The 26,127-nt window shown below is 41.8% G+C and overlaps 1 protein-coding gene across 1 annotated transcript in view; it reads left to right on the forward strand.

The window, feature by feature from the left end:
- The window catches only part of Lonp2 (lon peptidase 2, peroxisomal), a 129,288-nt gene that overhangs the window by 61,254 nt on the left and 41,907 nt on the right, over positions 1-26,127 (forward strand). Inside the window, exons 10-11 of the mRNA XM_045130631.1 lie at positions 930-1,056; positions 6,753-6,886. Of these exons, the coding sequence (XP_044986566.1) occupies positions 930-1,056; positions 6,753-6,886 (261 nt within the window). The remainder of the gene's footprint in view (positions 1-929; positions 1,057-6,752; positions 6,887-26,127) is intronic.

Below are 26,127 nucleotides of genomic sequence, written 5' to 3' on the forward strand. Positions count from 1 at the left end.
ATTTCAGGTCACCTTGGGCTAGAGCAAGACCCTACCTGGGAAAACAAAACAAAAAACCAAGAAAGAAATAAAGAAAAGGAAAATAAAAAAAGAGTAGAACATATGTTCAGATTATAAATGTAATCTTAGTATATTTGATATTAATCTAAAATACATTTTTACTATTCAGTGAATGGTAATTGGATTTCTTTAAAAAAAATTTATTTTACTTGAGAGAGAGTGACAAAGAGACAGATAGAGAATGGATGTGCCAGGGCCTCTAGCCACTGCAAATGAACTGCAGATGCATGCACCCCCTTGTGCATCTGGTTTTACGTGTAAACTTGGGTCCTTAGGCATTGTGGGCAAGCACCTTAACTGCTGAGCCATCTCTCCAGCCCCATATCTGACTTTTTTTTTTTTTTTTTTTGGTTTTTTTTAAGGTAGTGTTTCACTCTAGCCCAGGCTGACCTGTAATTCACTATGTAGTCTCAGGGTGGCCTCGAACTCATGCCAGTCCTCCTACCTCTGCCTCCCAAGTGCTGAGATTAAAGGCGTGCGCCACCACACCCAGTTCTATATCTGATTCTTTTAAACATTGATCTTCTATTAAAAAGATGCTTTGTCAACTTATATTTGAAATTTTTCTTTGTTAGAAAGGGCATATTAGTTTAAATGAAATTTTTTTCTTAAAGAATGTAAGATAAAGTAAATCCATACTCACTAAATCTTCTATTCCAGTAAGAACATAAATTCTCTTGAATATGTTATTTATAGTTTTCTAAAATGTGAGAGTAAAAACCAAAACTAATTTCCATTTTCTTGTTCTGGTTGTTGTATTAATTGAAGTAATCCCAGATCCATTGAACCTGCATTTGATTCATTAAAAAGCATGGCATTGTGGGAGCCATGTGAGAAATCACAGATGGACAGAGTCCTTTCTTTTCCAGGGTATACACAGGAGGAGAAGATAGAGATTGCCCACAGGCACCTGATCCCAAAGCAGCTGGAACAACATGGGCTGACGCCACAGCAGATTCAGATCCCACAGGTCACCACTCTGGCCATCATCACCAGGTCAGTCAGCCAACCTGAGACAAGACGTTTTTGTGCCAGTAATTTATAGAATAGAGGTCTGTGCACCGGCAAGAACTTTTAACCAGCATCCCATAGTGTCTGTCTCTCTTCCTCTGGTAATTTACCAGCAAGTATTACCATATTCTTGATTAGCACAGGGCTGTATGAGGAAGGATATCATGGAGAAACCAAAGAACCCTACAGCAGCCTAAAGGTTAATTTAATAAATTCAGAGCTAAACATGGGGAAAATATAAAGGTATCTTTATGCCTACATCTTGAAGTCTTGAGATAAATTACTGCTTTCAAAGATGTTTTCTTTTTTTTTTTTTTCTTTTCTTTTATTTATTTCCTTTTTGGTTTTGCCAGTAGGCTCTTGTTCTAGCCCAGGCTGACCTAGAATTCACTGTGTTGTCTCAGGGTCGCCTTGGACTCAGTATGATCCTCCTATTTCTGCTTCCCAAGTGCTGGGATTAAATGCATATGTCACCATGCCTGGGCTCTTTTCTTGTTTATTTTATTTTTTCGAGGTAGGGTCTCAATTTAGCCCAGGCTGACCTGGAACTGTTCCAGGCTGGTGTCAAACTCATAGATCCTACTACCTCTACCTCCCAAGTGCTGGGATTATATGTGTGCACCACCATGCCGGGTTCCTTTTCTTAGAGATTTAAAAAACATCCTCAGGTTTGATCTGTATAGTTAACATTGAAACAATAGAGAAAGTGTTTTCCTAAGTTTGCTACCAAGTGCTTTAAGCCTGTGACAAGCCCTGCAGAAATGATCTGAGTATAGTATTGCTGAGTCTAATTTGTAGATAGGTTGTTTGAGTGAAAAATACATCCTATTGAGAATTTATATCTGCCCTCACCTCTCCAGTTTCCTGGCTCACTCTTACAGATACATTGCATCACTCTGCAAGTTGTGTCAGGCTGCTAAGCACTCTCTTAGCCTTTTCCAAGTAACTGTTGTTTGCAAGAGATGTGAAATCTCTCTCTATGTTTGCCCCATCAGACTGCTTTTTGATCTATGTCAACTCTTTTCTGGGTCTGTTTAAAGTCATAGGCAAAAAATAAATAAATAAATAAATAAAATAAAGACTAAATCTGACCTGGAAGTTATTTACAAATATACTGTATGGATAATGCCAGATGAAATAAATTGAGTGATAAGCCAGTCTTCCAACAATGATTATTCCAGTTAACACCTATCATGTGTCTGGGTAACTTTCCACAAGGCACTTTTTGATAGTGTCTGCATCTGTAGGATGGGGATAGTAGAGAAAAATATCTAGCTGCTCTGATGGAATTATAATGATTTGGAAGGGTAATTGTATTTGTAGTTCCCAATTATTGCCTAGAGAACTTTCATTTTTATATACCTGTTCGCTGAAAACATCCGGGCTTAAAAGCTCTGAGTATTGGGAACTTTCTTGAACAGCTTTGTTGGTTTTAATACTTGAAAACCAACCGGGCAGCACAGTGCGTGCTCCTCCAGGCAAGCTTGAGGCTATCAAGCGCAGGACGGGAATACCACTATTGGGAATTCTCGTCCTCTGAGCCGTGTTGTTGTGAGCCTCCGGTGCTCTGCTCTCACTCACCTGCTGGTGTAAATAGTCCACTTGATCCTCCCAGTTCTCAGGTGCTTGTTGCTCATCACATCTTGTGAGATTTCTAAATTGTCATAAAGTATTGTTTATAGTCATTGTCCTCTGAATTTCTACTTCTGCCTTGCAGGAACATCTGAAATCTAAATATACTAAAATGCACAAAAAAGAATGCTGCCAACTCTACACACCATAAACAAATTTTTCCTTTACACTAAACATTCCTCTTTACCATTTCTCAAGTTTTGGGATATAGCTCAATGGTAGAGGGCTTGCTTAGCATGCCTCATGAGGCACTGGTTCAATCCCTAGTAGTATGAAACAAAAAAAATATTCTTAGCCTGAGCATGATGGCCCATGCCTGTTGTGTAGCAGATTCCTCTGAATTAAAGAAAGAAATGATGCTCTGGGGATTCAGAAGTCCAATGTGGGAGACCTGATTCCTAGAGATCACACAACCATGCTCCAAGGTTATGTTATAACTGAAACATCCATTCCTGAGTGGGTGGAGGGCACAGGAAGGAAGTTCCAGAGACTCAGGAAGTCTGGGGGAAGGTTACAAGACCCTACTCTAAAGCTATGTAAAGGGGAAACCACTGCTTGAGGAAGAGACTGTCTATAAGTGGTGAGTATGCTCCAGAGATGTACCTTCTGTGAGTCTTCACTTACACTGTGTATGTGTTTGTGTCACCCCAGGGAGTCTCTGGAACTGCCTTCCTGCCCCTCAACCCCAGGAAGGGATGTTTCAGTATCTAGATAACCTTTGGGAGAGTGGTTGTGTGACCACTTAAGATAAAAGTTGCCAAGACTTGACTTCCTGAATCTCCAGAGCCTCCTTTTTTCTCTTCAGTTTGGAGGAACTGGCTACACAACACTCCTTCCTCCAGCTCTTACATTCTTTCCACCCACTCTTCTGCAGTGTTCGCTGAGCCTTGGAGGGGGTGAGATAGATGTCCATCTATGACAAAGCATTGGACCCCTATGTCACAGTCACTTATTCTTAGCACTTTAACCAACTAGGAGCCTCTTCATCAGCGGTCAACACCCATTACAAGAAGTTCTCCACCACCACCAAGGCAGACATCAGCAGTAACATCAGGGCTACCCCATGGGCATGAGCACAAATGTTTAGCAGGCAGTTTGACAGATGCATCATATCCATCCAATGAAATAGTAGCAGTGGCTCCCCACTAGGGCCTATTACCATAGGTCCAGCCTGAGGCTTTTGACCAGGTTTACAGAACCAGATATGAACTTCCCCCTGTGGTGTAGGCCTTGCATCCAATCAGAAAACTGTTGGCTGAACCCAACACAGCCCTGCCACTCTTGCACAAGCAGGCACATCTTTCCTGGTATGTTGGTGTTTTATCACACGGGAGCCATAGCAGAATAGGACTGTTAATGACCATTCTTTCCCAGCAGCCTACCCAGCACCTTCCAGCACTGTGAAAGCCAGCCAACAGGGAGGGTGCTTCTAGGTCAGCAGCTGCATCACCAGAAAACCCACATTGCTGATGCCTCACAGAAGCAGCATCTCTGGAGTGCACTGCATGATAAGGCATGCCTGCTCCATTAGAGAATGTTCCCAGCACATTACATCACTGGCATGCAGCTCAGAGTCTCTAGCTCACTGAGTCTGTAGCACACTGCACCTCTCGCAGGCAGCTCCAGTGGAGAATCTCTCCAGCACATTACATCACTGGCAGGCAGCTCAACCAGAGTCTCTAGCACACTGCACCACTTATAGACAGCTCCACTGAAGAGTCTCCTTCCAAGCAATTGTTTCTCTTTATATAGCCTTAGAGTGGAGTCTTAAAATCCCTTTCCCAGACTTCTGTTGACCTCTTGAGTCTCTGGAACTTCCTTCCTGCCCCTCCCAGCAGTGTTTCAGTTTCCAGCTAACATAACCTTGGGGAGTGGTGGTGTGACCTTTAAGAATCAAGTCTCTCAGACTTGACGTCCTGAATCCCCAGAGCCTACTTTCTCTCTTCAATTCAGAGGAATCTGCTACACAACATGGCCTTTAATCCCAGCACTCAAGAGGTAGAGGTAGGAGGATTGCAGTGGAGACGCTACCTCAAGAATTATATAGGGCTGGAAGGATGGCTTAGCAGTTAAGGCATTTGCCTGCAAAGCCAAAGGACCAAGGTTCGATTCCCCAGGACCCACATTAGCCAGATGCATAAGGGGGTGCACATGTCTAGAGTTCATTTGCAGTGGCTGGAGGCCCTGGCGCACCCATTCTTTCTCCTCTACCTCCTTTCTGTCAAATAAATAAATAAAATACTAATATATATATATATATATATATATATATATGAAACTAAATATTTATTTATTTATTTACTTACTTACTTACTTTTTCTCTTGACATGATTTGAAGACTTTCCACCTTTCTCTTTCATCTTCTTTTGAATGAGTCCTGCATAGGGTGTACCTTGTAGAATGACACAGTGTTCAATATGTCACCTAAACAACAGCTCATGGTATTAGGAAAACCATGCATTTTTTTTCTGTTTGCTTATTTATTTGCAAGTAAAGATTAACAGAAAGAAAGAATGGGCACACCAGGCCTTTTGCCCCTACAAATGTCCCACTTTGTGCATCTGGCTAGTGTTGGAGAATCGAACCCAGGCTGTCAAACTTTGCAAGCAAGCACCTTAAGTGCTGAGCCATCTCTCCAGCCCCTTCCATTTTTTTTTTAAATTAATGCTTTTTGAGATAGGGTCTTGTGCAGGTATCAAGTCACTGTGAGGTCACGAATGCAGCAGTCACTTCCTGTCCAGAAGAGAGCGCTCCAGAGTGCTCCTCCCCAAATGCCCGTTGTCACATTCCTTCCCACCACCCAGCCTCGCTCGAAGCTCCCTGAGCTTTAGAGGCATGATAGAAGTGTCGGTTTAGCTCCGATCCCTCAGTAGTCACTAAATCTCAGTACTTTAATGAGTTTGGGGTTTCCTTTCTGATTGGAGGGCTGCTTTTTGTGTTTTCTGTTTTGTGTTGTGTTTAGATAGGATCTCAGTTCAAGCTGGCCTTGAACTTTCTGTATAGCCAAAGATGACCTTTAACTCCTGATCCTGCTATTTCCACCCCGCAAGTCCTGGGATTATTGTCATATGCCACCATGCCTTGCTCAATTTCTACATCTCTTTTGGCAATATTTCAAGTCTAATAAATTTAGACCCATATTACATTTAAAGATTGTGTTCAGAAAACTCTAACATATCATCAAGGGATAAATAGTGTTTTATGTGCTGCCAAGTTTGTTCTGGACATATAAATTGAAGATCGCAGGATTTGTTTTTAGGTATAGGGTGACTATTTAAGATAATCTATATGGAGGAAATCATTATGGCTAAAAACACATCTGAATATTTAAGCTAGCAATATGTTAATGAATTGTGTTAAATGTAGAGAAGTTAGTGTTTAAAAAATAATAATGATGAGTTGGAGAAATGACTTAGCAGTTAAAGGTGCATGCTTACAAGCCTACTGGCCTAAGTTCAGTTCCCCAGTATCCACATAATGGCTGTACACAAAGTGGTGTAAGCATTTGTAATCCCAGTGCACCTATAGCAATGGGAGGAGGAGCCAGGAGAATCCAGGAACCTGTGGGCCAGCTAGACTGACACACACCACAGCACAAACAACAAGGGAGACCCTGTCTCAAGCAGGGAAGGACAAACCCCTGAGGCTCTTCTCATCACAGCACGTGTGTGGCCCCTTGCACGTGTGTGCGCATACACATACACACAATTAAAAATTATTAATTAAGGGCTGGAGGGATGGTTTAGCAGATAAAGCGCTCACATGCAAAGTCAAAGGACCTAGGTTCAATTCCCTAGGACCCACATAAGCCAGATACACAAGGTGGCGCATGCTTCTGGAGTTCGTTATCAGTGGCTGAATGCTCTGGTGCACCCATTCTCTCTTTCTCTCTCTTATATAAATAAAATAAAAAATTTTTTAAATTATTATATAAGAAAGAATAATGAACTTTTAAATATATATTATTTCTTTAGTGAAAAGGTCCGTTCTAGTTTATTTATACTTCTGCAGGTAGTGTTTAACCAGAATTTTTTTTTTTTTAATGGCAGGTATACCAGAGAGGCAGGAGTTCGTTCTCTGGACAGAAAGTTTGGGGCCATTTGTCGAGCTGTTGCTGTAAAAGTTGCAGAAGGACAGCACAAGGAAGCCAAGCTGGACCGTTCTGATATGACTGAAGGAGAAGGTTTGTGGCCTTGTTCTGCTCCTGAAAGCCTGGCACCCAGGAGTGAAGGATGCAATTAGGAGGTAGTGGGTAGTTCTTGGAGCAGTGGAAAATAGAGCTCCAGTGTTAAATATATCCAGTGAGTACGTAATAACTGAAGGTTTCATAGAATTTGTCAGGAGATGCTCTGATTAGTAGCACAGAGTTGTAACTGGAGGAATAGTCATTACTAGTACTGTAAGGTTACAATAACTTTCTCCAGATGTAACTGTGGAACACTGTATATGTGAGTCTGGTGTTTCCTTACTTCATAACCCAGGCAGTTGTTAAAAGTTCATGAACAATTTATAATATATAAAATTTGCAAGCTGAATGTAGTGTCCGAGGCAAATTCAAGGCCAGCATCTATTATATAGAAGAACCTATCTTTGAAAAAAAAAAAAGATTGCCAGGAGTGGTGGCATACACCTTTAATCCCAGCACTCAGGAGGCAGAGGTAGGAGGATCATCATGAGTTCAAGGCCAGCCTGAGACTACAGGTCATCCTAGACTAGAGTGAGACCCTACCTCAAAGAAACAAACAAACAGAAAAGATGCCAGGTGTGGTGGTACACACCTTTAATCTCAACATTCAGTAGACTGAGGTAGGAGGATAGCCATGAGTTTGAGGCCAGCCTGGGGTGAGGCTGAGTGAGTTCCAGGTCAGCCTGAACTAGAGTGAGAACTTGCCTCAAAAAAAAAAAAAAAAAAAAAAAAAAAAGCAGGCTGGAGAAATGACTTAACAGTTAAGGCACTTGCCTGGGAAGCCTAAGGACCCAGGTTTGATTTTCAGTACCCACATAGACCAGATGCACTAGGTGGTGCATGTGTCTGAAGTTCAGTAACAGTGCCTAGAGGCCCTGGTGCACCCATTCTCTCTCTCTGCCTCTCTCTGCTTCTGTCTCTTAAGTAATAAAAAGGGATGGAGAGATGGCTTAGAGGTTAAAGCACTTGCCTGCAAAGCCTAAAGACCCATGCCAGACGCACAAAAAGGTGAGGCAAGCACAAATTTGCACATGCCCACTAGGTGGCACAATCATCTGGAGTTTGATTGCAGTGGCTGAGGCCCTGGAGCATCAGTTTCCTGTCCTCTCTCTCTCTCTCTCTCAAATTAGATAAATAAATAAATGTTTGTTTGGTTTTTTTTTTGGAAGAGAAGTTGTTATTTTATTTTTGTTTTGTTTTGTTTTCTGTTTTTCGAGGTAGGATCTCACTCTGGTCCAGGCTGACCTGGAATTCACTATGTAGTCTCAGGGTGGCCTCAAACTCTCGGCGATCCTCCTACCTCTGCCTCCCAAGTGTTGGGATTAAAGGCGTGTGCCACCACGCCCGGCACGAGAAGTTGTTATTTTAAACATGAAAACTGGGAAGCAGAGGCAGGAGGATTACAAGTTTGTTTGAGGCCAGCCTGGACTACATATGGAAACCCTGTTTCAACCCTGCCTCAAAAAGAAAAAGAAAGAAAGAAAAAGAAAATATCAGCGCGGAATGTTGGGCAGACCCTCTGAGAAACAAGCTGATCCATTGGAACAGAAACAACTCCAGCACAGTCTTAGTTGGAAAGAGTCACTTATTTTTCCTTTTCGAGGAAGCTGAGATAGTCTGATTTGCAGACTCTACTCATTCTGAACCTTCAGTGATCCTGCTGCCTCAGCCTCCCAAGTGCTGGGATTACAGGCGTGCACCACCATTCCAGCATGATTTGCTAATTTTATTTTAATTTATTCCTTTGGTTTTCTGAGTGAGGGTCTTGCTGTAGCCCAAACCTGGAATTCATTACGTAGTCTCAGGGTGGCCTCAAACTCAGGGTGATCCTCCTACCTTTGCCTCTCGCCTACTGGGCTCAAAGGTGTGTGCCGCCATGCCTGGCTCATTAAGTGATTCCCGAAGCAGCTCTGTAAAGGCCTACTGTCCTGTTTGCTTACTTGCTTTATAATGGGGTGCTCAGGATCCAGGAAAGACCTTGAGCCCCAAACCCTGGGTTCATTTGTAACTTTAATCAAATAATTGAATAAAAAAAGACTGAGAAGGATAATTATTAAATTGTTATACTTATTGAGGGAAGTACAGAGATCCCAGCCCAGGCCCAGCCAAGAGAAAAATTCACCTCCCAACTGGAAGTTCCCAAGTAGTCAAAGAGCCGGCCCTCCCCTTGCAAAGGTATTTATAATGTTATCGTGGGCTGTCTTCCAGCTCAGGTGAATCAGAGGGATGCCTGGTGGGCTAGGACTAGGGGCTGTCTCAGGAGGAGGTTAGGCCTGACACCAATTTCTGGGGGCTGAACTTGACCAACCACAATATTTAAATCCTATAGACCTCCTTCTCAGGAGGGGTCCTGGTTGTTTGTTGAAAAACAGGTCTAGGGAACTAGGCAATAGATAAGAAGTCAGATCGTCTTTGATTCTAGCAAATGCAGACTTTGCTGCCTTTTTTACTTTCGGGGGTCCCTAACTGTACTCCCCTCTCAGCTTGTTTGGTTTGGTTTGAAGACAGAGTCTTGCTATGTATGTAGCGCATGCCAGGCTGTAACTCCTAATCCTCTGACTCTACTCCCCACCCAAGTGCTGGGATTATAGACATGTGCCACCATGTCCAGCTGCTTTCACATCCACCGTGGACTTCTATTTCTATCTGAGTAACTGGTACAGAGCTGTCCTCCCATTGTAAGCAACTAGAAATCAAGACAACTTTGAGATTATATTCAAGATTTTGATTCTGGAGAGAAGAGAAACAATTGAAATCAGTCTTACAGTTGTCCAGGATTTCTGCTTAAAGTAGGGTTCAAGCTCAAGTACTTGGCACGTTTCAGATGGTCAGCAGCAGCAGTGATGTTACAGCATTAAAAAAAAAAAAAAAACCCAAGCTGTCAAGCCTGCCAGGACAGGTCTGTGTGCACTGAAAGAGCTCCATGAGCAACAATTTGTTTCCCTCACATGCCTTCTGTAGGTCCACAGTTAAATGTAATACAGTTCATTTTCTTTCAGTAATTGTAGACGTGATATCATGAGGAGACTTTTATTACCAGAATTAATTAAATATAGATATTTGGATGTTTAAGCATTTTGCCCAAGAACTATAAGGGCCTTGAGCTCATTGCATCCTGTTGTGCAATTTGCCAAAACTTGCTTAATAAACATGACTTTCATAGAGAACTGAAAATTGCTGTCATTTCCAAAACTCTTTCCAGGATAGACTTAGAGGAATGTAATCAAAGAACTATCGTTTGTGGTAGACTTAGTAGACCAGATGTTGAGAACTGAGACCTTTAAGAGGTGATTAGGGGCCCATATAGCTCAATGGTAGACCATTTGCCTAGCATGTTCAAGATCCTAGACCCATTCCCAACAGTGCAAAAGAAAGAAGAGCCAGGTATGGTGGCACATACCTTTAATCCCAGGTAGGAGGATCGCCGCGAGTTTGAGGCCAGCCTGAGACAACATAGTAAATTCCAGGTCAGCCTGGGCCAGAGTGAGACCCTACCTCCAAGGAAAAAAAAAAAAAAAAAAAAAAAAAAAGAATATCCAGCCATGAGGACCCTCCCCTCATGAATGGATTCTTGATTAAAGGAGGAATCTGGGCCTCCTTTCCCTCAGTCTCTCTCAGCTCTCCTGCCATGAGATCCCTTCTCCTGCTGTGGTTTGGTGCTACAAGAAAGTCTTCTTTAGGTGGCACTAGGTCTTGCAGTCCCCAGCCTTCAAGATCATGAGCTAAATAAACTTATGTCACCTGGTCTGTGGTATTCTGTTCTAGCAGCCTAAAACAGACCTAAGACAGCCCCCCTTCTCATCCATACTTTGAGCAACACCCCTGATTGCTGAGCTGTGGGATTTCATAGCTGACATCAGTTGATCTCTCTTCCTACCCTGTATATGTTGAGTTTCAGCCTCTTCTCACCCACTAACTTTTCATTTCATTTCATCTGTCTGCTTTTCAAAATGTTGTCAACATCTCTGTTATCTTCTCTTTTATTCTTTTTGTTCCTGTGGATTTATGCATTTGTGTTTCTTGTCATACTAATGGAGAAATTTGGTACAGTTTAGTAGAGGAATTAGAAACACTTGTCTGATTGCTAATTGTAGAAATTGGGATTTGAAAAACAATGACCTAGCAAGAATGATAGTCACTGCTGCAGTAGACACACACAGGGACCACTATGAAGTGAGGCGGTGTTCCTTTCTTCCCTCTTTTAACATGAGGTCGAGATTTACTTGCTCCTGAATTTCTCTACCATTGTGCTTATAGCACCTCCATTGTGCTAAGGCTTCAGTCTTCTAAGCCGTTGTCCTTTTTTTGTGTCAGGTGTAAATTTTATTATTAAACATGTATACACAAAAAAGCATTGAGACATCACTAACTTTAAAGCATTACAAAAAATACTTTTCTTGATCTTCTTGTTTACATTTCAGAAATTAGGAGGTAAATGAGTTTATCCACTTAACACAAATTGAAAATTATGTTCAAGATTTAGCTGGTATTTTTTAGAAGTTATAATACATTGTGTGTATCTATATCCATTTGCATATTTCTAATACTATCTGTGCTTAACAGTAGCTGTACAAATAGCATACTCAAGAACTTTTTCAAGCAGCTTGAGAATTGTATGCAAACATAGATTTTTTTGTTTGTTTTGTGGTTATCTTTTGTAATTTTTTGAGGTAGGGTCTTGCTGTAGGCCAGGCTGATCTAGGCATGCATCATCATGCCCAACAACAACATAGCTTTTATGGTAACATTTGCTAGGGGTTTTGTGTTTGTTTGTTTGTTTGTTTTTGTGTGTCTGTGTGTGTTTCGAGGTAGGATCTCACTCTACCCCAGGCTGACCTAGAATTCACTATGTAATCTCAGGGTGGCCTTGAACTCATGGGGATCCTCCTCCCTCTGCCTCCTGAGTGCTGGTTTTAAAGGCATGCATCACCACGCCCAGCTTGTGGGGTTGTTTTTATCACAGACTATCTCCTACATGGTAATGTAGCTAAGCAGATTTGAATACTTAAGCTCTCACCCAGATGAGCACACAATTAGGAAGACATTCGTCTCCTGAGAATAGTTCTGGCTGCAGCCCTTATTAGAGGCACAGATAGGATTCTGAGATGTTCTAATATCATGCGATACACTTGAGTTACTGTAAATGACTGTTCTCCAGGCTTAGAGTAGTTATAAAGAATCTTGAAATGGTGTTTATGACCTCAACCAAGCCAAAAGAAACATCTCTGCAAAAGAATCTACATTAGGTATCTTACCAGAAAGTTTGAATGGAGCTTAGTAACTGAAAGTTTCTTATTAAGAAATGAATTATTTAAAATAGGAATATAAAAGAAAACAGTTGTTTCAGAAGTTTCAAGTAATGCAGTAGGAGAGTTATTTTTATTGCTAAAAATATTGCTCGACTGAAGAGTTGGCTGCCAGGAGCAAAAGTAACTTCAGGCCATGAGCTTCAGAACCGGCAGAAAGCACCAGTGTTTTGCACAAGTTTTCTGGAGCAGGCCCAGAGCTCTGGTCTGTGAACAGTTGTCTTCATATTTGTGGGGTCTTAACTGTCAGCTAAACCAATCACATAGTAATGGGATTTAGAAGGTAAGGGGGGTTGCAGTTGATGAGTATCGGAGGAGGGGCACAGTAGTCAGTCAGCAGTAAGGCATGGGGACATTTCATAACAGCACTGCCTGCTTTTCTGCGTGGTGTTAGGTATTCTCAGTTGCTGGTTTTCTTCTTGAGTGCTAGTTGGGTTGAGGAATAAAAGTACATGACTCAAATTTTATTTTGCCTTTTACCCACCTTTTGCTAAGACAGTACTCCATCTGTTCAGTTTTACATTTGCAGATATTTCTCTGTAGACTTAGGCAAATGTCTGCTTGTTCTCCTTTTTCTGTGTCATGTGTGTCCAGTTGAATATCTGGTAAGACTTTCCCTCAGAAGTTATCCTTAGCAAAGAATTTGTCTAGTTTGATCCTGATTTGATTCATAAATCCTTTCCTCACATTCTGCAGTAAACACTTTGACTTGCCAGTTAGACTCTGCCAACAGACACATCAGACAAACGTGGCAAAATGTCATTTTCTTTCCAAGTACTGTAGATTAAACTTTGAACTTCACACATGCAAGGCAGGCCCTCCACCACTGAGCTACATCTCTAAGCTGTTTTAAAAAAAAATCTGGGATGCTAAGATTGCTTAGTGGTTAAGGCACTTGCCTGCAAAGCCAAAGGACCTAGGTTCAGTTCCCCAGTATCCACCTAAGCTAGATGATGCACAAAGGGGCACACATGTCTGGAGTTTGTTTGTAGCGGTCAAAGGCCCAGCACATACATTCTCTATCTTTCTCTCAAAGAAAAATAAAAAATATTTTTAAAAAATTTTAATATTATTTTATTGACAACTTCCATAATTATAAACAATATCCCATGGTAATTCCCTCCCTTCCCCCACTTTCCCCTTTGAAACTTTATTCTCCATCATAGCCCCTCCCCTTCTCAATCAGTCTTTCTTTTATTTTGATGTCATGATCTTTTCTTCCTATTATGATGGTCTTGTGTAGGTAGTGTCAGGCTCTGTGAGGTCATGGATATCCAGGCCATTTTGTGTCTGGAGGAGCATGTTGTAAGGAGTCCTACCCTTCCTTTGGCTCTTACATTCTTTTTGCCACCTCTTCTGCAATGGACCCTGAGCCATGGAAGGTGTGTTTGAGATGTTTCAGTGCTGAGCACTCCTCTGTCACTTCTTCTCAGAACCATTGTGCCTCCTGAGTCATCCCAAGGTCACTGCCATCTGAAAAGAGAGGGCTGTCTAGCCAAAAATGAGAGTAGCATTAATATATGGGTATGAATATTAAGAGAAGTACTTACTGGGCAGCTTGGTGAGCATAGTATATACTTTTAGGCAGACAGCAGCAGACGTTACACTCCTAGGGCTCTTGACTACCCCTGTTGTAGGTTTTCAGTATCAGGGATGTATTCCCTTCCGTGAAACAGGTCTCCAGTCCAATTAGAGGGTGGTTGGTTTCCCCCATAATAGATGTGCCACTATTGTACATGGCCTGGCTGGCCAAATACAAGGCTTGCAGTGTCCACTGTTGGGTATCTTCACTGGTGATTTCTCTCTCTCCCATTGACCTGCATACAGCATGGCTTTTTCCAGCTTTCTGTCAGCTGGTCTACATGGAAGAGGTTTTCAGCTTAGATCCAGCAGGGTTTCTCAGTGACCTTGCAGCCCAAGTATGTAGAGTTTTCAGCAATAGGGTCTTACCCTCTATTCCTTGTGGGAAACCAAGGGCCTCGGCAATGGCTTGTAATGTTTGAGGGGCATCAGGGACCTCCCTGGCCAACAACTCACTGGAAGGTATCCCATCCCTGGCACTGATAATTTCCTAGTAACAATCTATGGTTTTGGGATGTTCCATTGTACAAAAAGTTTTAGAAATTTTTTTGATTGTTGTAAGTGCTATTTCTATTTTTTTCCTCCTCCATCTGGGACTTTTAAAAACAATCTTTGTACCTGTCTCTTATGCTCTACTTACTTTTTTCATTGTTTTTCTCTTGAATTCAGTTCATATATTTTTGTTGCCCTGTATACAGTTTATCACTGCTATATCTTTTGTTATTCTAAACCTATGTAATTATTATTTTCAGAAATTGTGGGACTTTTTGTCTTTTGAAGGCCCATTTGATTATATATATTTATTTTTTATTTAACTTATCTTGTTATCTCTGTAACCCACCTTTTGGATACCACAGTATTTATTTACTTATTTATTTATGTGAGAGAGAAACAGACAGAGGATGGGCATGCCAGGGCCTCTAGCCACTGCAAATGAACTCCAGACACATATGCCACCTTGTGCACCTGGTTTACATGGGTTATAGGATGTCAAACCTGGGTCCTTAGGCTTTACAGGCAAGCATATTAACCACTAAACCATCTCTCCAGCTCCAAACACAGTTTTTATAATAGTCTTTCTTTAAAAATATCTTGAGAGAGAGAGAGATAGAGAATGGGTATACCATGGCCTCCTGTCACTGCAAACGAACCCCAGATACATATGCCACTTTGTGCATTTGGCTTTAGATGGGGGTACCCGAGGAATCCAGTCTGGTTCATTAGGCCTTGCAAGCAAGTGTCTTCACTGCTCCACCCCCTACTTATTTGTTTATGAGATAGAGAGACAGATAAAGGGAATGGGTGTGTCAAGGCCTCTTGCCACTGCAAACAAAACTCCAGACATGGGGGCTGGAGAGATGGCGTAGCAGTTATGGCATTTGCCTACAAAGCCAAAGGACCTTGGTTTAATTCCCCAGGACCCACGTAAGCCAGATGCACAAAGTGGTGCATACATCTGGAGTTTGTTTGCAGTGGCTAGAAGCCCTGGTGTGCCCATTGTTTTTCTCTCTGCCTCCCTCTCCTCTCTCTCCCTTCCTCCCTCCCTCCCTTCTTCCCTCTCTCCCTCCCTCTCTCTTTCTCTCTCTCTCATCTTTCCCTTTCCCTCTTTCAAATAAATACAAATAAAATATTTTTAAAAGACAGTTAAATGCCTGTAACCGTGGAGCTATCTCTCCAGCCCCCAACTCCACCCCCACCCCCAGCACGGTATTTAAACTGCCTATCTCAATTCTGTCATCTGGCATGGCTGGGAGTCCCCAGCTGCCGCCTATGGTTGTGGCTGTTGTTTATTTGGTAGGTAGGTTGCCTGGTTTCCATTCTTGTTTGGTTTGCACTTTATTTCATTTCATGTCATCCTATCTTTGCAATGTTGGGCATTGAACGTCGGACCTCACACATGTTTAACAAACACTTATACCACTGAGATACATTGCTAGCACCCATATCTAATTTTTTTTTTTTTTTTTTTTTTTGGTTTTCCAAGGTAGGGTCTTGCTCTAGGCCAAGCTGATCTGGAATTCAATATGTAGTCACAGGCTGGTCTCGTACTCACAGCAATCTTCCTTACTCATTGGTTCTGTTTCTTAGCATTCTTTTATTTATTTTTCCTTGTGATGGAAAATATAATGGCTGTAGCAGTTACTGCACTCCAGAAGGTTATATTTTCTCCTGACAATTGGCTTGGCCCCGCAGACACTTCGATCCTGCCAAGGCTGTTGTAGACTTTGTGGGACTAGGCTGCTTCTGCATCAGCCTTATCCTAGAACATAATCGTTACTGATACTCCAGCGATGTGGTTCTTCCCCTTGGGGACCCTTGCTTCTGAGGCCTGGCCTTCTGACTTCTGACCTCAGCTGAAAGTCCAGTCAGGTCTTTAGCCTCCCATTTGTTTTTCCCTCCTGGATTTCTTGGAGTCCCACTCTGTTTTCAAATTAGGAGTTAGTCAGCTTGGAGGAGATTTAAATGCAAATTTTTTCTGCTCCTTTCTGGGTATTTTGCCGTGAAGTCCCAGCTGTTTTGACAACCTTGACTTCTCAGTTACTTTCAACTAAATCCTTTCATGGTGGTAAGTGCAGCCCATCCTGTAGCATTCAGTAATTCTCAGTTCTACCCATATTCCTGAGTAAGGAGAAAAAAATAAAACAGAAACATACTGGGCCCGGGGACGTGGCAGCATCAAAAAAGGAAAGAGAAGGAGAGAGAAAGGTTTTACTTGGTAGCTTCAGACCACAACTTGCCATGTGATTAACAGTTAGAAAATCTCTAGTTTAACACTGATTTTATTCACAAATCCCTTGACAGTATTCCCCAACAACTCCATACCTCTTTCACTAAGCTAACAGACATATTTTATAAACTCGGCAGTGTATTTCCCAGTCTGTAGGAAGATAGGAGCTATACACTGAACTAGTGGTTAGGTGGTACGAGTCACGAGCAATAAGATTTGATGTCAGTGAAGACAAGCTTGTCTCTCATAATCAACTCCCTGAGCCCTCGCTGACCACAGAGGGCTGGGCTGGCTTGACCACAAGTGTGGCTCACTTGAAGGCAACCTTTGTAGTTCAGTTTAGATCCCATTTTGCCCAAGTTACGTTTTGACATGTCTTATTTTCCTGCCTACACAGCAGGGAAATACTTGGCTTTTGTAATACAGGCAAGTCAGCCTAATGTACATACTAGAGATCCTTAATTCCTTAATGCATTCTTTCTGGACAGTTTCATAGTCAAAAATGCACCAGAATGAAATGCTTAGATTTTACAATACTACTCATTCATTCATTTACTTTAATTCTCCTAGGTAAGCACAGGCTTGTCTGTAACAGGAATGTGGTGGGTGAGGAGGAAGGAGCCTGCTGCTGAGCAGCTGTACTTGGTGCCTGGCCCATATTCCCTCCAGGAGGGCTTCTCTGCGCCTCTTGTATCATTCCCCAGCCCACTCCTTGTCCTGCTGGCTCCTCTGCTTGGGATCCAGTTCTGCAGGAAGAGTTGGTCCTGTGGTTGGCTGTTGTCAGGGCCCTTTGTTGTGGCTTCCTGCCATTGACTTCTCAAACCAGAAACATGGTTTATGCTAGTTATTTTAAGTGTGACTCTTTCCTGACAAAAGCGTTTGATCAAGTGTTTTGATCTTTAGCTTCTTTTTTTGACTAACCTCCAAATCTGAGGATTTCACTTCTCTTGTCCCATGCCGGGTATGGTGGCTCATGCCTGGAATTTCAGCACTCAGAAGGCTAAGCAGGAGGATTGGCATGAATTCAAGGATATCCTGGGATACAATATGAGACTGTCTCAAATATATATATATATATATATATATATATATATATATATATATATATATATATGATGCTTTTATAGGCAGTAGCCTGTGTACATAGTGCCATTTTTGGCCAATTTTTTTGTCTTCTTGGAGCAGTTTTCTACTCATTAATGGTTCAGTGTCTATCTCTTGGATTTTACATTAGTTATCTATTGCTATATGACAAATCCCCCCCCCCCACGCAAATTCATCAAATCAACCTATTTGTCAAGCATTTGTCACCCTGTTATTTCTGTGGGTCGGGAATCCAGGAGCAGCTGAGCTGAATGCTCTGGCTGAAGGCTTCTCTGGGGTTATAGTCAGGCTGGAGCCAGCTGCAAGCTTCCTCAGAAGAATCTGCTTCCCAGCTCACTTACATGGTTGTTAGCTGACCTCGGTTCCTTGCTGACTGCTGGCCAGAGTCCTCTGTTTCTCACCACACAGGCCTCTCCCTAGGCTAGGGCAAGGCAGCTGGCTTCCCCCAGAGGGGAGGATATGATATGTCAGAGAAGACAGAGGGAGCCAAAGACAGACCCTGCAGTCTTTTGGGCACCATATTCTTTGGATTACATAAACCAATCTTGATAGGATCTGAAAGGGAACTGACTCTACAAAGATGTGAATGCCAGGAAGTAGGGTTGGGCTATTGAGGAGCTGGTTCCCACCAATTTATTTATTGTCTCCTCTCTTCATACATTTTCTAGTTTAATTACTGTTTATTGCGCATCTACTATGTCATACTCCCTTTCCAATGCCTTATCTCCACACTTATGAAGAACTTTGCAGAACTAGACACTTAAGTTCCATTTTACAGAGGAGGAATTGGCAGTCAGAGGGAAGGTGACTTACCCAGAATGACACAGCCAGCAGCTGATGCAGCTGAATTCACGCGTTAACCCCAGTTGTGCCATCTCCCACAGCCACTAGCCAGGGTGCATTTGTAGCCCCTTCCTGAGAAAGAAGCATGTCGTCTGCACACAGTAACAGGTAGGATGCAGCCTGTGCTAGATTTTTTTTTTCATTACACAGCAGGTTCAGGTCATTTCTCTGCTTGATGTTATTGCAATTAGTGGGTCAGTACCGTTAAGTTACTTTTCTCATTGCTATGGCAGAAGCAAGCTAAGGAAGGAAGGATTTATTTTGTGTCATGGTTTAAGAGGCTGCAATCCATTGTGGCAGTGAAGCATGGTGGTTGAGAGCTATGGCTGAGACTGCTGGTGTCTTAATGGATCAGGGAGTGGAGAGCAGCATATATTGACACTGCTTTTGTGTATGTGAGAGAGTGGTAGGGTCTCACTTTGTTCCCAGGCTAGCCTTGAACTTGCCATCCTCCTGCCTCAGCCTCCCAAGATCTGGGAATACAGGCATAAGCCACCATTCCCAACTATTTATTGCTTTTGGAGACCATGCTATCTTTTTCCTATATTGTTCAATGTGCTTCCAGAGTGAGCACAGTTTATTTCCATTATAAAGGTTTTCATACGTGTCATTTCTACATAACTCCCAAAGGTTAAGTGGTTTGTTTAGAATTATTAAAAAAAAAACACCCTGTGGTTTATGCTATTAATTACTCTTATTGGTTGGGCCTTGTTGGAATAGAAACCTAAGAAAGACCCACAGATGAAAGAATCTTTAGAAAAAATTGAGATAACCTTTATCTGTCAGCTGTCAGTGTGGATTTTGTTGTTCTTGTATGGGGTAATAAAAACTCTGTCAGGGGCTGGAGAGATGGCTTAGCGGTTAAGCGCTTGCCTGTGAAGCCTAAGGACCCCGGTTCGAGGCTCGGTTCCCCAGGTCCCACGTTAGCCAGATGCACAAGGGGGCGCATGCGTCTGGAGTTCGTTTGCAGAGGCTGGAAGCCCTGGCGTGCCCGTTCTCTCTCCCTCTATCTGTCTTTCTCTCTGTGTCTGTCGCTCTCAAATAAATAAATAAAAATTTAAAAAAAAAAAAAAAAAAAAAACTCTGTCAGTCAGCCAGGCATGGTGGCACATACCTTTAATCCCAGCACTTGGGAAGCAGAGGTAGGAGGATTGCCATGAGTTCAAGGCTACCCTGAGACTACATAGTGAATTCCAGGTCAGCCTGGACTAGAGTGAAACCCTACCTAGAAAAACAAAAAACAGAAAACAAAAAACAAAACAAAAAAAAATCTGTTAGCTGTTTTTAGTGAAGTGAGGATAATTGGAAGTTTCCCATTACTTGATTTCAGTTACATGTCAGAATCCTCAAACCCTTTAGCCTAAATCCTGTGTGTGTGTGTGTGTGTGTGTGTGTGTGTGTTTTCCTGGTTGGATTTAGAAATAAGGAAAGAGTAATTTGTCTACCTCTGAACCCAAAAGCCACAAACCATGTACTTTGGCTGTTTATTTTGGTTTGTTGTCTGATGGTCAGAGTTGTGCAAAGTCACAGTTCTTGCACTATTATTTTTAATTAAAACTGACTTCAATTTTCCTCACCTGTAGGCAGCCACATCTCTGAAAATCTCTGCCTACTCCTATCAAGTTTGGTTATGAACACGTTCTAATACGTCATCATAGTCTGAGATACTTTGCCATCAGAAGAACATTTTCAGCCAGCCTTGAACATTCTTGATGCTGCTGTTGAAATCCATGCCCCTAGAGCTGATTTATTTTCTAAGACCCAAGATATACATGTAGGGCTTCAGAAATTCCCGTTTAATTTTGCACTTTCAGTGTTTTTTAAATTTTTTTGTTTATTTTTATTTATTTATTTGAGAGCAATAGACAGAGAAAGAGGCAGAGAGAGAGAGAATGAGAATGGGCGTGCTAGCCACTGCGAACAAACTCCAGACGCGTGCGCCCCTTGTGCATCTGGCTAAAGTGGGTCCTGGGGAATAGAGCCTCGAACTAGGGTCCTTAGGCTTCACAGGCAAGTGCTTAACCGCTAAGCCACCTCTCCAGCCCCAACTTTCAGTGTTTTAAAGTCTTGCTTCATCCTGTTCATCTGTCCTTTGATTATGTTGGTGACTCAGAACGTATAAAAGTGTATAATTGCTGAGGAGCCGAAGTTACTATTGAAGAATATGCACTTCAGAGATCATTTTTATTCTCTAGACACCTACCTGCCTTGCTGATTCTAAAGCTTTGAAGGTTTTGTAGCCCTTTGAAATCTAAGATTATAAAATGTAGGACTAAGGGCTGGAGAGATTGCTTAGTGGTTAAGGCACTTGCCTGCAAAGTGTAAGGACCCAGGTTCGATTCCCAAGTACCCCCATAAAGCCAGATACACAAAGTGGTGCATGCGTCTGGAGGTTGTTTGCAGTGGCTAGAGGCCCTGGCACACCTGTTCTCATATTCTCTCTCCCCTCCCCACTTGAAAATAAATAAATTTAAATGTAGGACTTGAGGCTGAGACTCCTTTATAGTAAATCCTTTATATTTGGTGGGAATATTTGGCAGTATGTTACGTCTAAACATTTGGAATCAGATGGTGTTCTAATGCTGAAGTCAAAATGTGTGTTATTCAGGTCTGCCAGTACCATGAAGATATCCTAAATATTTCTTTGTGAGTCTGATGTTTACACTGATTTACCAGTTGTTCCCTCAATTATACTGGTTCAGCTAAAGAGGAAATTATTTGCTTCTGTATATGGAAATGGGAAGAAAGTTACACTGAAGGAAAAACATGTACTTACATATAATACAACCTAGACATTTATTATTTAAATCTGATTTTTCAAATAGGAAATAAAATATTTTCAAATAATTATGAAGTCATCTTTTTTTTTTTTAATTTTTTTTTTTTATTTATTTATTTGAGAGTGACAGACACAGAGAGAAAGACAGATAGAGGGGGAGAGAGAGAATGGGTGCGCCAGGGCTTCCAGCCTCTGCAAACGAACTCCAGACGCGTGCGCCCCCTTGTGCATCTGGCTAACGTGGGACCTGGGGAACCGAGCCTCGAACTGGGGTCCTTAGGCTTCACAGGCAAGCGCTTAACCGCTAAGCCATCTCTCCAGCCCTGAAGTCATCTTTTGATATGATGAAACACATAGAAAGATCCAGTGGCCTGTAAACAGTATTGTAGTACATAACCAAAAATAGGCTTTCCAAGTTACAATAATACTTGGAGTACTCTTGGGTCTTTAAATATTGTTCATTTTCTATGCAATTTACCAAATAATTCTCCAAGAGTATTTTCTGAATATTCAGTACAGGAAATAAAGTTTGTTAGGTAATCCCTAAAAGTCTCTAAGAAATGAAGGTGCAGTAGGCTTCTTTGGTACTAAAGACAGGGTCATTGTCTTAGGCCCTGAGTATATTGAGTCATTCAATCAGGGAGCTATCTATATCTATCTATCAAATAAATAAATAAATTTTTTAAAAAGGCTAGAGAGATGGCTTAGTGGTTAAGGCATTTCCCTGCAAAGCCAAAACACCCAGGTTCGATTCCCCAGGACCAATGTAAGCCAGATGCACAAGGTGGCACATATATCTGGAATTCGTTTTCAGTGGCTGCAGGCCCTGGCTGTGCCCACTCTCTCTCTCCCTGCCTGCCCCTCCCACCCACACACACTGTCTCTCAAATAAATAAAAATTAAAAATTAAAAAAAATAAAGCAGATGCATTGTACTGTGTCTCACAAAGACAATTTTGTTCAAGTAAATCACATATTTTGAGCATTTTTACTACCTGTGCCCTTGCTTCTCTTGAGCCTGGCTTATACCACTTAATAATGATGATCACAAGTTATATCTGCTGTCCAATAAACAACCTTCAGAACTCCATTTGTACCATGCTTTCTTCACCCATTCATGTGTTGACGAGCACGCAGACTGATCCCACCCTTCGCTCTTGTGAGCAGTGCTGCAGCATGCACACACACGTCTTTGTGAGCAGTGCTGCAGCATGCACACACACGTCTTTGTGAGCAGTGCTGCAGCATGCACACACACGTCTTTGTTGTGCATCAGCGGAACCCGCTGAGCGCTATAGCTGGGTCATATAGTAGTTCTACTTTAGTTTTTTGAGAAACCTCCATATTAATTTCTATAATGGATAAAATAATTTACATTCACTCCACCATTAACTGTGAGGTAAATGATAGTTCTTAAAATGTGTGCAGGCTAACCACTTTTTATATAGATAGTAGAGCTTTTTAAAATTGGTTTTAGTGGGCTGGAGGGATGGCTTAGTAATTAAGACATTTGCCTGCAAAGCCAAGGGACCCAGGTTCAATTCCCCAGGACTCACGTTAGCCAGATGCACAAGGGGGCACACGTGTGTAGAGTTCATTTGCAGTGGCTAGAGGCCCTGGCGCGCCCATTCTCTCTCATTCTCTCTTCCTCTTTCTCTGTCAAATTAATTAATTAATTAATTAATTTTAATTGGTTTTAGTAAACTGAAGCAAAAAGTTAATCTACTTATGCTTATAAATTCATATGGATAGAAAAAATTTTCAGATATTTTTGGGTTCTTTTTTTTTAATTTTTTTTTGTTCATTTTTTATTTATTTATTTATTTGAGAGTGACAGAGAGAGAGAGAGAGAGAGAGAGAGAGAGAGAGAGAGAGAGACAGAGAGAGAGAGATTGAGAATGGGCGTGCCAGGGCTTCCAGCCACTGCAAATGAACTCCAGATGCATGCGCCCCCTTGTGCATCTGGCTAACGTGGGTCCTGGGGAACTGAGCCTCAAACCAGGGTCCTTAGGCTTCATAGGCAAGCACTTAACCACTAAGCCATCTCTCCAGCCCTATTTTTAGGTTCTTTATTTTCAAAGCTGCCATTGATTTTTATTTACAGTCATGATAACTTCCATGTACAGAAAATGGTTGCTATGTAGAAATGTTTAGTGGGTATACATGAAGGAAAATATATTTGGTAATATTAAGGTTGTATTACCGTCCCTCAAATAACAATGCAGATATTGATTGAGAATAAAAAATTAGCATTTTAGCATGAAGACTCTTCTGGATATGATGATTAAGTTTCTTCCATTTATTGCTGGTATTTGCTTTCTTGTGTGTTTTGGTATGAGGTATTAGACCTCACCACTGAGCTATGTCCCCATGACTATTAAAAAATAAAAAAATAATAATAATAAAAATTATCCAGGCTAAACACTTTGGAAGCCCTGGTCAATACTTGATTCTCAGTTCATTAAAAAATTGTGGGGGGGAAGCTCAGTTTTAGTCCTTACTGTCTCCTCTTCCCCCCTTAGAAGGCTATCAGGTTCTTTGTATCTATGACAGTTGAGGCTTAAGGGACATAATTCTAGCCTTGTAAACTAAAAAAAATTAAAAAAAAAAAAAAAAAAAACGCCCGGAGCTGGATGTGGTGGCACACACCTTTAATCCCATCACTCGGGAGCCAGAGGTAGGAGGATCACAGTGAGTTTAAGGCCACCCTGAGACTACAGTGTGAATTCCAGGTCAGCCTGGGCTAGAGTGAGACCCTACCTTGAAAAACAAAACAAAACAAAAAAGCACCTGGCATGGTGGTGCAGACCTTTAATCCCAGCACTCAGGAGGCAGAGGTAGGAGGATTGCCATGAGTCAGAGGCCATCATGAGACTCTATAGTGAATTCCAGGTCAGCCTGGGCTAGAGCAGGAGAACAAGACCCTACCTTGTAAAACCAAAACCAAAAATCACTCTTTTTTAAAGATATTCAGGATCAAACTAAGACTCACACATGCTAAGTGCTCTAATTGTCTCACTTTTAAAGTAGGGCTTAATTTTATAGTTGCCATGTATATCATGCTTTCTAAGCTTACAACAAGGCCTGAAACCTTGTAGGCCTGTGTATGCTAAATTATACTGTATTTTTTAAAATCATTCCTTCAATTTCTTCTTACTGTAAGACTATACAGGAGCTGCCTGCATCTTGTGTGTTTACCAAGTCTCTTGAGTGCATCAAGAATGCAAGCCAAGTGAATGATCTATACCAGTTAGGTGTGTAAAATTCACTGTAACATTTGCACAGTGAAATCTCAGAAACATCTAGCCCATTAATGTATGAATAATTAGAGTAGTGGTTTAGAAAGAGTCATTTACAAGTAGTAAATAAAAAGGATAGTGGAAAAGCCCTTAAGCTAATAAGGCAGATTAGTAGAGTGTTTTGATAATCCTAATTGTCATCTGCAAGGTTTCCACTGTGTGCCAGACTATGCTCTAAGCATTTCACAGGCATTACTCATTTAGTCTTCTAATGAGCTTTGGAGATGAGTGCTGTTTTGAGGACCATTTTTGTGGGTGAAAAAAACTAAGTCATCAGAGATGAAATGACTTGTCCAGAGTTCATACTCAGCAATCAGTCTGCTAGCCTAAGGCAGTCGGCTCCAAGTCTAATCTCAGAACTACACTGTGTTCTGTACACACTTATTTATGGCCACTATCCCTTTTACAATGATATAAAGTGTAGGCAGTCTTTCTGATTTCAGAGGAAGAACTAGGAACTAAAAGAGTTTAAAGAAACAGGGCTGGAGAGATGGCTTAGTGGTTAAGCGCTTGCCTGTGAGGCCTAAGGACCCCGGTTCGAGGCTCGGTTCCCCAGGTCCCATGTTAGCCAGATGCACAAGGGGGTGCATGCGCCTGGAGTTCGTTTGCAGAGGCTGGAAGCCCTGGCGCGCCCATTCTCTCTCTCCCTCTATCTGTCTTTCTCTCTGTGTCTGTCATTCTCAAATAAATAAATAAATATTTTTTTTAAAAAAAAGAGTTCAAAGAAACAATCTGAAATGAAATTAAGAAGCAGTTCCATTTACAATAGCATGTAGAACAACTAAGACTTAGAAATAAACCTAACCAAGCAGGTAAGAGATATGAACTGTGAAACATTGCCAGAAATAATTAACAATGATGTGAAGTGAATGGAAAGCTATCTCCATTCATGTTAGGAAAATATAACGTCATTAGGATGCTAGAGTAACCCACAGATTCTGGAACCATTTGCTGCAGTTTACCTTCTCATTGCTAGAACAAACACCAGGCCAGAAGCAGCTTATGGGAGGAAGGGGTTTATTTTGGCTTACAGTCCATAATGGCAGGGAAATGCATGGCATGAGCAGAGGCTGTATATCACCTCTGCCACAGCAGGTAAACAGCAGCAGGAGAGTGAGCTGACTAACACTGCAAGCTAGGAGTTAATAGACCTCAAGGCCCACCCCCAGCAACACACCTCCTCCAGCAATGTTCCACCTCCCAAATTAACTCCAGCTGGGGAGCAAGCTTTCAGGACACACAAATTTATGGGCACACCTGGTTCAAACCACCACATGCTTCCTTTCCAAACTCCAATACTTTGGTTTTATTGCAGTTTTTTTGTTTGTTTGGTTGTTTAATATTTATTTATTTATTTGCACACACAGAGAATGCGAATGGCCATGCCAGGGCCTCTAGCCACCACAAACAAACTCCGGATGCATGTGCCACTTTGTGCATCTGGCTTTACATGGGTACTGGGGAATCAAACCCAGGTCATTAGGCTTCGTAAACAAGTGTCATACCCACTGGGCCAACTCTCCAGCCCTGAGTTTTAGTTTTGAAACAGGATCTCAGTGTCTCACTGCAATCTAGGCTGACCTCAAACCCACAGTTCTC

The sequence above is a fragment of the Jaculus jaculus genome, chromosome 1 (assembly GCF_020740685.1).
Source record: "Jaculus jaculus isolate mJacJac1 chromosome 1, mJacJac1.mat.Y.cur, whole genome shotgun sequence".
In the NCBI taxonomy this organism is placed as follows: Eukaryota; Metazoa; Chordata; class Mammalia; order Rodentia; family Dipodidae; genus Jaculus; species Jaculus jaculus.